Genomic DNA, 15,584 nt, shown 5'->3' with positions numbered 1-15,584 from the left:
AGTGTCAATTTGCTGTAGTACAGTGTCAATTTGCTGCACTACAGTGTCAATTTGCTGCACTACAGTGTCAATTTGCTGCACTACAGTGTCAATTTGCTGCACTACAGTGTCAATTTGCTGCACTACAGTGTCAATTTGCTGCACTACAGTGTCAATTTGCTGCACTACAGTGTCAATTTGCTGCACTACAGTGTCAATTTGCTGCACTACAGTGTCAATTTGCTGCACTACAGTGTCAATTTGCTGCACTACAGTGTCAATTTGCTGCACTACAGTGTCAATTTGCTGCAGTACAGTGTCAATTTGCTGCAGTACAGTGTCAATTTGCTGACTAAACATACTTTGCTGATAAATAAACTCTCACTTTTAATCCTGCCATGCTTGCCAACTCGTTGGTTGGCACAATGATGTCAGCAGGATCATGAACAATTTTGTAACCTGCTTTCCAGGGGTGAAAGGAAGTACCTGAAAAAAAAGTTCAGGGGTGGGGATTTTGTTTAAGCAGATAAAGCATGGGGTGGGGGAGAAGAACTGAGAGCAAGTCATGATTTGATTCATTTCTCTAATATGATGTACTAACAGTAGGATCTGAAGCTGCTGAATAATGTCTACAAATCTACGATTTTTTAGACCTGTTCAACCATAGGCCAATTCAGCCCTACAAGTCCGTGCGGCCCAAATTACACCCCATTAACCTACACCCTGGTACATTTTTGAAGATGGGAAGAAACCGGAGCCCCCGGAGAAAACCCATACAGACACAGGGAGAGCATAAACTCCTTACAGACAGCCTGGGATTCAAACCCTGATTGCTGGTGCTGTAAAGGTGTTGCACTAATCGCTACACCGTCCATGCCGCCCATTCAAGACGGACAAGAAGTTGAAAAATATAGTGAAAAACAAGAATATAAACAGCAATTTGGGAATATGAATGTTAATTACAATTAAGGGATACAAGCCATGCAGCAGTAACATAACATATAACATATAACATAACAATTACAGCACGGAAACAGGCCATTAGGCCCTTCTAGTCCGCACCGAACCAAACACCCCTTTCTAATCCCACCTCCCTGCACAATGCCCATAACCCTCCATCTTCCTCTCATCCATATACCTGTCCAACCTTTTCTTAAATAATACAATTGACTCCGCCGCCACTATTTCTCCCGGAAGATCATTCCACACAGCTACCACTCTCTGAGTAAAGAAGTTCCCCCTCATGTTACAGTGAGCTAGAGATTTGCCATTACAGTACCTATGTGGTTCATGGAGAATGCTACTGAAGTGAAACATGTAAAGTGTACCTTTTTGCTATACACACAGTTTTTGACAGCCATATTTTACTGAATACATTTTATTAATTTCCAAAAGGCCAAGCAAAGCTATGGTCTATCTCTGCCTTCCTTTCCCGACAGCCTCCACCCATCACCTGCACACCCTTAGTAGTCACGTTAGATACTTTTGTTGCCATTTCAATTGTAACCAAGCCAGAACTGTGCTCTCATCTTAAGGTTCCTATCTTAGTTAGGGCAGACCATTTTTCAGCTGGGCCAATGTTACAGTGGCAATAAAAGCTCAAACATTAAAAAAAACCCTCCAGTCTCACAGGAAAAAAATGTCCTCTTGTTTGCCTCAAGGTATAGGCTTACCATTTTAATGTTATGCAGTGGCACCGCAGATAGAGTTGATATCTCAGATCTAATGACCCAGGTTCAGTCCTGGTGCTCTCAGTGTGGAGTTTGCACAACCTCCTTCAGTACACATGGCATTCTCTAAGAGCTCTGCTTTCCTCCCATATCCCAAAGTTGTACAAGTTGTTAAGTTAATTGGTTACTATAAATTACTCCCAATATAGGTTGGCGTTTGAGAAATTTGAGGGCTGCGAATGGCCATGTGAGAGAGAATAACCACAGGAAAATGTGGCAGAATGAGATTGATTTGTGAGCTGCCATAAACTTGAACTGTATGAAATATATAATGTAAATATTTTCAGAAATGTTACAATGTAAAATGGATAGAAAGAGAAGTCTTAATTTGGAAATTTCTTAATGAACACCAGAGCTGTCTCTACGAATTACTCCTATTTCTTAGTCTCATGATCGAGAAATGGAACAATACCATTTTATTCTCTAAACTGATGGATTATTTTAAAATGTTTGAAACATTTCCATCCTAGTTGTTTTAAATTGTGACTTAATCTGTTTAAACCAAAATTACTGTGGTTGCAGAAATAATCCCTGCAGCAGTCCTCTAACACGTAAGATTTATAACACGTCTTTCCAGATGTGAGGAAAAATAACTTGTAAAATTAGAAAATAAAATCCAGTTCTTGATTGGAAGCGAATAAATGCTGAAAAAATGTAACAAACATCTATGTATTTAGACTTCCATATATCTTTGGGATGACCAAAAATCCTCTGTGCAATGAAGTGTGAGTTCCCAGTTCATGACTATATAGAATGAACCATTGATGAAAATGTAGCATAAAAGAGAAATCCTAGTCTATTGTCAAGGGTGATGTCGTTGCTCATTTCTATGCAGATCAATACTATCAGGTTAAGAAGCGAATGAAAAATAGAGTTCAGGTGCAATTTAGAAACTCAGCATCCAGAGAAGGAAATGATCATTAGGAGCAAAAACATTATTTTATCGTCTTAAAACATTGTTTGCATATTCTTTAACTGCTGACCCTTTCCTTATAGTTTTGCTCCATAATTTTGTTCAACACATACCTGTCACGGAGAGGAGGCTGATATCAGCAACTGACTGTCCAATCAGCTAATGTCATTTCATTACTATCGTTGAAACATACAAGGGATAGGTAATACAAAAGCTAATTATTCCTTCCATTCTTATGTTTGCAGGGTTTTTTTTTTGGCATGTTGCATACGGCTGCAGCTGAGATTAAATTTGTTGCCAGGCTGTTTTAGATCACTAAACTTTAAACTAAAAGAATGCTACTGTACTGAGCAGCATTGCGCTGCCAACATATTTCTAAAACCAGTATTGCTTTAGAAAGATTATGGCAGGTCTTGTGAGGTGATGCACTGAATTTGCAATTTCCTTTATCTTGTGGTGGACATCTATTGAGGAGATTTACTTTGATTGACTTGTATCCTTTAAAGTTCAGAAATCTTTTCCATCCAAAAACTTTTTAATGCCAAAAACAGAATTTAGTAAGTGCTTGTTGCCCTTGGAACACTCTTCTGGTGTTGTTGAACCAGATTCTTTTGTGCAATTGTTGAGCTTCACAGTTGACCATCATGTCAAGATCCAGGGTTTGGGATACTATTGGTCGCTAGGATATCTCTTCATAGGAGCAGATACCCTTGAGTCTCGATCATATTCCGACAACCTTGGATAATGGAAAGGTAAAATATTGGCCACATATCTTTTGTAACTTATTTTTAATTTCCCATGCTCCACCTTTCCAAAGAAAGCACCTATATTAGGCAAGGGGTTCCACTGATCTCAATAACTAGTATGTAGACAGTTTTGACCCAGCTCATTCAAGGAAATTAAGGTTGCTTTCATAAATTGTGAATACAAGTCACTATGCACTTGCTTTGAGTACTTAGGCTGTCTGCGTTTTAAGGAAAATCATGGAAGTCTTGGCTGGGGATAATTCCAATATTGCAGCCTTTTGAGATTGATGTTTCTGAGCTACATAAGCATTATTTCTTTTGGATGTCATCTCCAGGACATTGGATAAGAGGATTTTCTGTAATATTCGGATTTCTAGAAGGCTTTCCATCTTTCATCACTTTTTTTTCCCCCTCAAAATCTTGTATTAAGGGTGTTGTTAGGTAGTATTTACAGCACTGAGGAGATTTTGGTCTAGTAGGTTTGCTCATTTCAATTGGACTTGGATAAGTAGTGTAGGCAATTGCTTTTCATTTTGTAAACCTGATGTTGTAGCAGTTCTGCTTTGTGTTCCAATTCTGAAATTAATTGAGTTGACCCTTGTCTATACCTGGATGGCAAAGCTGTGAAAGGGTCTTTAATTCATCCCTTCTTCATGATGTAGCCATTTGCCTTTTTCTGTTGATGACTCATGCTAAATGTGTAGATTTTTTGCAGATTCTCTGGTCTTATCTAAGATAATACTTAATCTTTCAGAGTTGACAAAGCCAAACAACACAGAAGGAAGCCATTCAGCACATCAACTCCCAACATCAGAACACAATAAGATAAAAAGAGGAGTAGGCCACTCAGCCCTGAAGCCTCCCATCATGCAATATGATCATGGCTGCCTTGCCATAGGCTTTGCCTCCTAACACTTTCAAGGGAGCAATCTCATTCTATTTATTTCTCAAAACTCATGCAACGTATTGTCTGTCATGAGAAATGCAAAAGCTGCAGATGCTGGAAACATGAGTAGACAAAGAAATGCTGGAGGTCCTCCAACATTTTATATTCTCCGTTATGTCCATCAACTCCCCATCAAATCTTTTTACCATTAATCTCCAATTAAATGGTAAATTACAATGGCAAATTGACCTATCAACACAATTCTAGAATATGGGAAGAAACCAGAGTACCCAAAAGCAAACACAAAGACAATATACAAACTGTGCACAGCCAGTACCCTAGGTCAGGATCCTAGATGGGACCCTGGAATTATGAGGCAGAAGCTCTAATAGCTGTGGCAGTATGTCACTTACACTTCCATTCTTGTAGGTATGGGATGATGTACTGGGTAGTTGTGTTCTTTGGGACAATTTGCACTCCTTCTGTTTTCACTTTGCCTCTGCCTGCTCCTGAGAAACACTTGAGGTGCTAAGTGCCTGCCCATATGTTTCTTATATTGGAGGAGGCCAAGGGGTTGGAGAGGATTTTACGTTTTATTTCCACAGATACTTTGAGTATGTTCTTTCAGCTTTTTCTTTCTCCTTCTGGAATTCTCTTGCAGTATAAGAACTATGGGGTTTTGTTCGTCTCGTAGACAATGTGGTGCCTCCACATTGATGGGGTCAGGGCTTGGGTGAAGATGCTGTCATTGGATTGCTTATCTAGCCAGTGAAGGGGATGATCTCATTTGATTGCTTCTCTAGTCAATGGATTTGTAAGATCTCATGGAGATTACAATGTTGAAGTCCTTATTGAAGGTTGTCCATGCCTCACTTACAGGAGACTATGTAGACCATGACCTTGGTCCTAGATTTGAGATTTTGGTTTTGAAAAATTATTTTCTTTAGCTAAAGAGACAGTCGGAAGTGATGAATTTCAAGATCAACATTTGACTTCACTAAGAGGTAGTTTTCAATATATGGAAAGTGATCCACATTTTCCTGGGTCTCTTTGTTCATGAAGGTAAGTTTATTTAAAGTGGGTAGATTATTTGGCTTTGGGAACTTCATGGTTAAACTTGATCTTGTATTCATCTGATACTCGTATATGCACTTTCTTGCATATAATGATCAGTGGAAACCCATGGGCAGTTATGGTCTCTTCCTAACCCATATGACCTTAGGCTAGCTATACAGTTGGCCTGAGGAAGATCAGTTAACTTGGCACAGGGCAGGCTCAAATTTAGCCTGCAGCTGCCAGTGTTCCACGTTGCAAAAAATTTAATTTAAAACAGATTTGTAAAGTTCACGTGAATTTTTTTGATTGCAGAGAGCTAAATGATTTGTGATGCAAATTTAAGATCAACATATTTTGTTTTCCAGTATATATTATCTTTTTACATTGTGAACACCAGAAAGAAATGCTCAAAATGTACTGCTTTTTATCCCCATCAATTCTTCTTTCATTAACAAGGCAAATACCCATTTAGTTATGTACTGTATGATTGAAGTCATCATACTCCTTTTATGCAAGCTGCCAAACCACTTTACTGTAAGATGACTCTTAAACAGCCACACACTGGATAAAATGTTCCATAATGTTACTTCCTTTTTCCCAAGGTAGTGACCTCACAGCTTTCGACAACTAATATCTAAAACAGATCACTTTGAAAATACCTTGGGGAGGATTACTGGTGAAGGAAAGTCCTGGGCTGTCTGAAATTTGTAGAAACAATAAATTGTAGACAAGGTCAGCAAGATCTGGTGCAATTGCATGGATATGTTTGTTTCAAACAGTAAAACTTTCCACATTTTGTAGAAACTCTGTCATGATTATTTTCTGGCTTCCTCGTTTACCTCTACAGCATTGCTCGTTATCTTTCTTTTTGACATCTTTCCTGCTTTTAAAATAGTCCACTCATGCCTTGAATCTAATCTTCCTTTGAAACTACTTTCACAGCTCCAGTGTTTTCTCAGAGATTGTTCCTTTTGGCCAATCATATAATATTTGTCTAACTGAATAAACCAACTCAAAATTCCTTTACCTCTTTTCCAATGTTTACCTGTGATTAATAGAAAATCTAACCACATTTATACCAGGAAATTGTTCCAAGGATGGGAGGAGAACCAGGGAAGAGTTGATGGGCTAGTGAGAGCAAATGGGTTACCCGGAAATGACCAGGATGACTTGAAGCCAAGACCCTTGTGGTGTCTGAACTCCAGTCCATTGAAGAAATCTATGTGAGGTGGTCTTTCAAGAAGGCAGCCAACATTATAAAGGACCCCTCTTTAAACCCTATCCCACCCTCCCCACCCCACCCCTACCCACTCATCACCTTGATCACAATTTCTCGCCGCTACCTTTTGGAGTCTGAAGTGAGCATCTCTCGGATCAAGAACAATTTTTATCTAACAGCTATGAAGTTCTTGAATTTATTCTTACCACCCTAACCATAAACTACTCCAGAACCACCAAAAGGGCCATCTGCACCAATGCCACATTTTTCTTGTACAGACTGTAATATTGAATATTTATTTATCTGTCCTTTGTGTTCATTATATCAAGGGTAATTTAATATATTCATTTTGCTGCAGCAATTAAAAATTTCAGTGCATATGTAGGTTGTACTATCTTTCTTTGGCTTGGCTTCGCGGACGAAGATTTATGGAGGGGTATGTCCACGTCTGCTGCAGGCTCGTTGGTGACTGAAAAGTCCGATGCGGGACAGGCAGGCACGTTTGCAGCAGTTGCAAGGGAAAATTGGTTGGTTGGGGTTGGGTGTTGGGTTTTTCCTCCTTTGTCTTTTGTCAGTGAGGTGGGCTCTGCAGTCTTCTTCCAAGGAGGTTGCTGCCCGCCGAACTGTGAGGCGCCAAGATGCACGGATGGAGGTGATATCAGCCCACTGGCAGTGGTCAGTGGGGCAGCCACCAAGAGATTTCTTTAAGCAGTCCTTGTACCTCTTCTTTGGTGCACCTCTGTCTCGGTGGCCAGTGGAGAGCTCGCCATAGAACACGATCTTGGGAAGTTGTACTATGTATATGGTAATAAACACATCATCACTAACATTAGGAGCCAACGTGGCCAAATGGCAGCCTCCTATCTCATGAACATATGGAATATGAAGAACTCCTTTACATATTTTGGGACAGTCATTGAAAATTGCCTTTGTTTTGGTTATTATCATTTGTCTGTTCTTAGCATTTTATACCTGTACTTTCTATCTCACAACAGCTACTTAGACACTTTGGTACTCCAAATTTGTCAATCTCTGCCAATTTTCCATTGTCATCCAGGGATTATAATTTTTGACATTTTGGGTTTTTTTCATTTCAGTCCTAGCATCTAATGTTGCCTCAGTTAAATCTCCTTCTCTGTTCCTATCTATCATTAATTCCAGCAAGGACCACAATAATGGGCACTCCAGTCTCTCATTACTCACCAATTGCCACAAGATATCTAACATCTGGTGGGCCTCACTCCTTTTGGAACTCTTACTCATGGCTGCAGAGCCGTTTTTTGAATCATTATTTTCATTTTCTAGAACGACTCACAGCGGGGAAACTTTTTACTACCAATTTTCTCAAAACCCTGGAAATTGCTACACTCACAGAGATTTTTAAAAATGGAAATATTTGCCATGAAGTAGAAAAATGACATGAAGTCATTTATGATCCAGTCAGTAAAACTCATTGTTGCTTTTGGGATTCATGAATTATGTGGTCTACTGTTTATCTTTCTTTGGTCACTACTTAATTATATATTATCATAGACCATGATGGGGTTAAGTCATTGATCTAAACATTGTTAACATTGGTTTGGGTTTCTATTCAATCTTATCTATGTGACCATGCTGTTACTAAGCTCTTCTGTTGCTCTTGTAGGTCCTGGTCCTCATGCACCTGATAAAGCTGCAACATCCAGTGCACAACCGACTAAATGGCAGAATTCTCTCTTTGATGTGTCAATCCATTCAGCAATCCGTTCTGGGGACTGGAAGTTATTAACTGGGTACCCCGGTATGTACAAAAATCATTTGCTCAGAATAATATACAAACTTTTTTTTTATTCAATGATGCAACTTTGATCTCAGAAGCTAAGCAGGCGCATGACTGGTCAGTACTTGGAGGGGAGACCTCCTAGGAACACCAGGTGCTATAGGTTTCTGTGAGGGGCGCTGGACAAAATGGTAAATCTTTGTCTGCCTTCTGGTAGACAAAAGTTAAAGAATTTCATGTATGTTACATTCTAAATGTAGTGTTACATGACAATAATTGAAACTTTTTACCTTTAATTATTTTTAGAGAAAAGTGAAACTCTCCAGTTAAAGAAATTAGCTAGATTTTTTTTTAATTTGAATGTCACCTGGTGCAAAATTAGGCGACTTCTATTTTTAAAGCAATAGGCATTTGGGAAGTTAACAACAAGTAAGCCTAATTCAGATCAAAGTCTGTTTAAATGAATGGCCTGTATTAATTTTGCTGTCAAGTCAGTGTATTACTTCTGCACTTCCTTGATACACCCAATTTAGATGAGGTATGTATCTACATATATTTTCCTTATGTATACACTTCTAGTTCAGGATACTATTACAATTGGCATAATATGTATTTATATAGTCATATAGCATGGCTACAGGCCCTTCAGCCCAGCTTGCGCACACTGATCAAAAATGGCCTACCCACACGAGTCCCACCTGTGTGCATTTGGCCTATATCCCTTTAAATCTATCCTGTCCATATATTTTTCTTGAACATTTCACTAATACCCAACTGATCCACTTCCTCTGACAGCCTTTTCCATGTACTCATCACCTTTTGTTTCTTTAAAAAAAGGTTATCCTTCAAGTTCCTGTTAAATCTCTCCCCCAACCCCCACCGTAAACCTATGTTATCTAGGTTCCAGTTTCTCTGCTCTGATGAAAGGCTCTTTGCACTAAACATAAACAGACTCTTTCCCCTAAACATAAACAGACTCTTTCCCCTGAAGGCAGGGAAGGTTGGAACAAGAGGCCATGAGTTAAGAGTAAGAGGGCAAAACTTTAGGAGAAATATCAGAGGATGCTTCTTCACTCAGAGAGTGGTGGCAAAATGGAATGATCTTCCGAATGAGATAATTGCGGCAGGGTCCCTTCTGTCATTTAAGAGAAGCTTGGATGTGTACATGGAGGTGAGGGGGTTGGAGGGATATTGGTGGAGAGTGGGAGGATTGAGCTAGTGGAGTTGTTCTAGTGAACCAGTATGGACTCGAAAGGCCGACATGGCCTGTTTCCGCTCTGTAAATGATTCTATGGTTCTATGGTTATTCCTCTCATGATTTTGTCCACCTCTCTGAGATCCCCCTCATTCTCCTGCACTCCAAGGAATAAAGCCTTTGCCTGCTTATCCTCTCGTTTTAGCTCAGCCCCACAAGACCTGGTAATCATCCTCATCAATCTTCTCTGCATCTTCTCCAGCATGGTGACCAGAACTAACAATTGTACTCCAAATGGGATCTCACCAATGCCTTATACGTGTCCAAAATGACTTCCCAACTTCTATACTCAATACTATGACTGACGCAAGCCAATGTGCCAGAAGCCTTTTTGATCACTCTATCTTCCTGTGATGCTACTTTCTCAGTACTCTATACAGTAATATCCCCATTACCTACAGCGATCACGGATGTCGGACATGCAAATTTTCCAGTTGACTGAGACTCACTGTTACAATATACCTGCATTAAGAATGCATCACTTAAAAGACAAAAAATAGTGCAAAATGTAAAGGAATTTGAAAATAAAATTCAGTATTGTAGCCCATAATTATATAAAGTTCATTTTAATCAAGTAATTCCCGAAACTTACAAAATTTAAATTCGTGCCTCTATCACTGGCGTTGTAACAGTGTTGTGCTAACCACCATCCTGATGTCATAATTAACCTCCTCCACCAAGTTGACAGGTAAAACCTAACTAATATACTTAATACTAATAAAAATAAAGACTCTTACTAGGCAGGGGGATAGGGAGACACTGGGAGAGTTGCCCCAGCAGTGCACGGCATCGACTGGCTCTTTATTCTGGTGTCCTGGTCAGACACTTGGCACAACCCTACTTACCTCCACACCAGGGACCTAGTCAGGCCCTAGGTGCAACCCACTCGCCTCCACGCCAGTGTTCCAGTAAGGCGCTCAGTGAAATCTGGCTCACCTCCATGCCAGTGTCCCAGTCAGGCCCTCGGTGCAACCCGACTCACCTCGACACAAATGTCCCAGTCAGGCCTTCAGTGCAACCCGACTCACCTCGACACAAGTGTTCTGATCAGGGCCTCGGTGCACCTTCCTCGTGCTGACCACCCTACTCACCTCCACGCAAGTGGCAACCGCAAAAAGAATGAGTGCATATTGAGGGGCATTATCCGTTCAGCGGGGAAAACCTGCATGTGTCCAACAAAGTCTCAGCATTTCCCCCGTGGGGTCTATCCATCCAGTCTTACTTATTTGAATGTTTTTATTTCCTCCTTTTTTTGCTGGTTGTTTGAGTTTCTGGTTGATTAAATTCCAGATAATGGTGATTTTACGGTATCTGTTCTCCTAGATTCCACTGCTCTATAACTCTCCCCAGATCACTACTATTCACTATGTAGGTCCTACCCATGTTAGACCTCCCAAAATGCAACACCTCACATTTCTGTGCACTAAATTGCATCAACCATTCTTCTGTTCACCTGCCCAAATGATAAAGATTCTGCTTCAATCTTTGGAAACCATCTTGGTCAACCTAGAGGAAGAAGAAGAGGAAGAGGAAGAGTACAGGGAAATAGAAGAAGAAAAGATAGGCAAGGTAAAGGAGGTACTTGCTCTTGTTAGAGGATACATGGAGTCATTTAAAGAATGGCAAACACAGGAATTCAATGATTTAAGAAGAAGAATAAACAACACAGAAAAGAAAATAAATAAAATGGATATGACCTTAACAGAAATGGGGAAAAAAATGGACAAGATGGAAGAACGGGCAATAGCAGCAGAAATGGAGGTAGAAGACTTAAAAAAGAAATTGGAGGAATCTAATAAAAAAACTAAAGAGACACAAGAATTACTAGCCCAAAAAATAGATATAATGGAAAATTATAACAGAAGAAATAACATAAAGATAGTGGGCCTCAAGGAAGATGTAGAAGGCAAGAATATGAGGGAGTTTATAAAAGAATGGATCCTTAAGGCCCTAGGATGTCCAGAACTACAGCAAGAAATGGAAATAGAAAGGGCACATAGAGCATTGGCCCCTAAACCACAACCACAACAAAAACCAAGATCTATTGTAGTAAAATTCCTAAGATATACTACAAGAGAAAAGGTACTGGAGAAGACAATGGAAAAAGTAAGAGAGGGCAACAAACCACTGGAGTATAAAGGGCAAAAAATCTTCATTTATCCAGATATAAGCTTTGAACTCCTAAAGAAGAGAAAAGAGTTCAATGCAGCAAAAGCGATTTTATGGAAGAAAGGATATAAATTTACACTGAAGCATCCTGCGGTATTGAAAATATTTATTCCAGGACAACAAAACAGACTATTCTCGGATCCAGAAGAAGCACGAAAATTTGCAGAACAATTACAAAAATAGACTGAGGGATGAAGACGGGTAATGAGAGCAAAAATTATCACGATTGATATGTATGTGGGTAAAGACAAAAATAGACTGAGGGATGAAGACGGGTAAGGAGGGTAAAAATGACCACGATTGATATGTATGCGGGTAAAGAGGTATAAGAGTGAATAGAGACAATGGGCATATGTGAAAGTATCTGTAATTAGAGGAAAACATAGAAAGTATAGACAAGAATTAATAAGGGAAGGTAATGGAATAGAGAGAATAAGGAGGGAACTAAAAGAGTGACCTTTGTGACATATAAAAAACGAAATCTTTTCTGGGGGGGGCTGGGTGGGGGGAAAAGAGCGGTCACTGCAAAATCAGTTGACGCTTGCGAGTGGATTCGCAAATCCAAATGGAGAGGGGAGATGTGGTTGTCCGACAAGGGATAAAGGGCAACTCAGGAGGGGAAGGGGAGATTGGGGATAAAGAAGATAGAAATAGGAGAATAAGGAAAATGTTGGATGTTGTAGGAATGTTGTCTGGTAAAGAGTTGAAAATAAGAAAACAGAAATGGAAAAGGAGGAAAGGTAATGATGGAAAAACGGAAAGAGAAGATAAACAAAATATAAAATGGCTACGCTGAACTATATGACTCTAAATATTAATGGAATACATAACCAAATTAAAAGGAAGAAACTACTAAATTTACTGAAAAAGGAAAAAATAGATATAGCATTTGTCCAAGAAACACATTTAACTGAATTGGAGCACAAGAAATTAAAGAGAGATTGGGTAGGACATGTAACAGCAGCATCGTATAATTCAAAAGCAAGAGGAGTGGCTATATTAATTAGCAAAAATGTGCCATTTAAAATAGAAGAGGAAATAATAGATCCAGCAGGGAGATATGTTATGATAAAATGTCAGATATATTCAGAGCTTTGGAATCTACTTAATATATATTCACCTAACGAAGAAGATCAAAAGTTTATGCAAGATATCTTTTTGAAGGTAGCTAATACGCAAGGGAACATACTAATAGGAGGGGATTTCAATCTGAATTTGGATCCAAATATGGATAAAACGGGGAAAAAAATTAACAGGAAGAACAAAGTAACCAAATTTATAATTAAATCAATGCAAGAAATGAAACTTGTGGACATATGGAGGAAACAAAACCCAAAAGAAAAGGAATACTCATACTACTCGACTAGACATAAAACATACTCAAGGATAGACCTATTCCTGTTATCAGCCCACATACAAGGGAGAGTTAGGAAAACGGAATATAAAGCTAGACTATTATCGGACCACTCACCCCTGTTATTGGCAATAGAGCTAGAAGACATCCCTCCAAGAATGTATAGATGGAGATTAAACCCCATGCTACTTAAAAGACAGGATTTTAGAGAATTTATTGAAAAACAATTAAAAATGTACTTTGAAGTAAATACGGAATCAGTGGAAGATAAGTTTATACTATGGGACGCAATGAAAGCATTCATTAGAGGGCAAATAATAAGTTATGCAACCAAGATGAAGAAGGACTATAATCAGGAAACAGAGCAGTTGGAAAGGGAAATAATAAACATAGAAAAAAAATTAGCAATAAAGGAAGATACAACCAAAAGAAGAGAATTGGCGGATAAAAAAATAAAATATGAAACATTACAAACATATAAGGTGGAGAAGAATATAATGAAGACAAAACAGAAATATTATGAACTAGGGGAAAAAACACACAAAATCCTAGCATGGCAGCTTAAGACAGAGCAAACTAAGAAAATGGTATTGGCAACAAGGAAAAAAGACAAACAAATTACATATAATCCAAAAGAAATTAAGGAAAACTTCAGAGAATTCTATGAACAATTATACCGAACCGAAAACGAAGGGAAAGAAGGGAAAATAGATGAATTTTTGACTAAAATTGAACTACCAAAACTACAAATAGAGGAACAAAATAAATTAACAGAACCATTTGGAACAGTAGAAATACAAGAGATAATAAAAAATTTACCAAATAATAAGACACCAGGAGAGGATGGACTCCCAATAGAATTCTACAAAACATTTAAAGACCTAATAATACCGCCCCTCCTGGATGTAATCAACCAGATTGATGAGACACAAAACTTACCAGATTCATGTAAAACAGCAATAATTACAGTGATACTAAAACAAGGGAAAGATCCACTCTCACCAGCGTCATATAGACCAATATCTTTGCTAAACACAGATTATAAGATAATAGCTAAACTATTAGCGAACAGATTAGCAGAACAGGTACCGAAAATGGTAAATTTAGACCAAACTGGATTTATCAAAAAAAGACGCACAACAGACAATATTTGTAAATTTATTAACTTAATTCATGCAGTAGAAGGAAATAAAGCACCGGCAGTAGCAGTTGCTTTAGACGCAGAGAAGGCCTTCGACAGAGTAGAATGGAATTACTTGTTCAAAGTATTGCAAAAATTCAGTTTACCGGAGAAGTATATTAATTGGATTAAAGCATTATATAAGGGACCGTTAGCGAAAGTGACAGTAAATGGACATGTATCAAAGCAATTTAACTTAAGCAGGTCAACGCGGCAGGGATGCCCACTATCACCATTATTGTTTGCGCTAGCTATAGAACCACTAGCAGAATCGATAAGAAGAGATAAGAATATAAAAGGAATAAAAATAAAAGACAGGGAATATAAAATCAGTCTGTTTGCGGATGATGTGATAGTGTACTTAACAGAACCAGAACTATCAATAAAAGAACTATATAAGAAATTGAAGGAATATGGAGAAGTGTCGGGATACAAGATAAACGTAAATAAAAGTGAAGCAATGCCTATGAACAACGCGGATTTCTCAAAATTTAAGGAGGAATCCCCATTCAGATGGCAAACGCAGGCAATAAGATACCTAGGTGTGCAAATAAACAAAAATCTAGGCCAATTATATAAACTCAATTACAATCCACTAATGAAAAAATTACAGGACGATTTAGAGCATTGGAAAGAGCTACCACTAACACTGATAGGAAGGATAAACTGTATTAAAATGAACATTTTTCCAAGGATACTATACTTATTTCAGGCATTGCCAATACAACTGACAGAAAAATTCTTCAAAGAGTTAAAGAAAATAATAAGGAGATTTTTATGGAGAGGGGGGAAACCGAGGATAGCACTAGACAAATTAACAGAATGGTATAAACAAGGAGGCTTACAATTGCCAAACTTCAAAAATTATTATAGAGCCGCACAATTAAGGTACCTATCAGATTTTTATCAAACAAGGGAAAAACCAGACTGGACGAGACTAGAATTAGATAAAATAGGGGAAAAGATACCTGAACACATATTATATAAATGGGACGAAAAATTGGTACAACATAGAACTTCTCCAGTATTACACCATCTCCTCAATATATGGAAGAAGATTCATGTAGAAAGAAATAAAATAAATTACCAAATACCAAAACTAATATTGACGCAAAATAAGCTACTCCCTTTTACAATAGACAACCTTGCCTTTAGAAAATGGGAAAAAAAAGGGATTAAAAGAATAGAAAATTGTTTTTCAGGAAGTAGATTCTTATCCTTTGAACAAATGAGAGATAAGTACAATATAACGGGAGATACAGCGCTGGCATATTACCAACTGAGATCCTACTTGAAAGATAAATTAGGAAGCAACTTGAGTTTACCAGAGGGAAGTAA

General features: G+C 38.4%; 1 protein-coding gene across 1 annotated transcript in view; it reads left to right on the top strand.

Moving 5' to 3' along the window:
- Positions 1–15,584, top strand: part of arsb (arylsulfatase B) — a 122,423-nt gene that overhangs the window by 100,809 nt on the left and 6,030 nt on the right. Inside the window, exon 7 of the mRNA XM_069938288.1 lies at positions 8,175–8,309. Within this exon, the coding sequence (XP_069794389.1) occupies positions 8,175–8,309 (135 nt within the window). The remainder of the gene's footprint in view (positions 1–8,174; positions 8,310–15,584) is intronic.

Source organism: Narcine bancroftii, chromosome 1 (genome assembly GCF_036971445.1).
Source record: "Narcine bancroftii isolate sNarBan1 chromosome 1, sNarBan1.hap1, whole genome shotgun sequence".
NCBI lineage: Eukaryota > Metazoa > Chordata > Chondrichthyes > Torpediniformes > Narcinidae > Narcine > Narcine bancroftii.
Note: the sequence above shows the minus strand (reverse complement) of the source record. Positions and strands in the feature narration are given on the sequence as shown.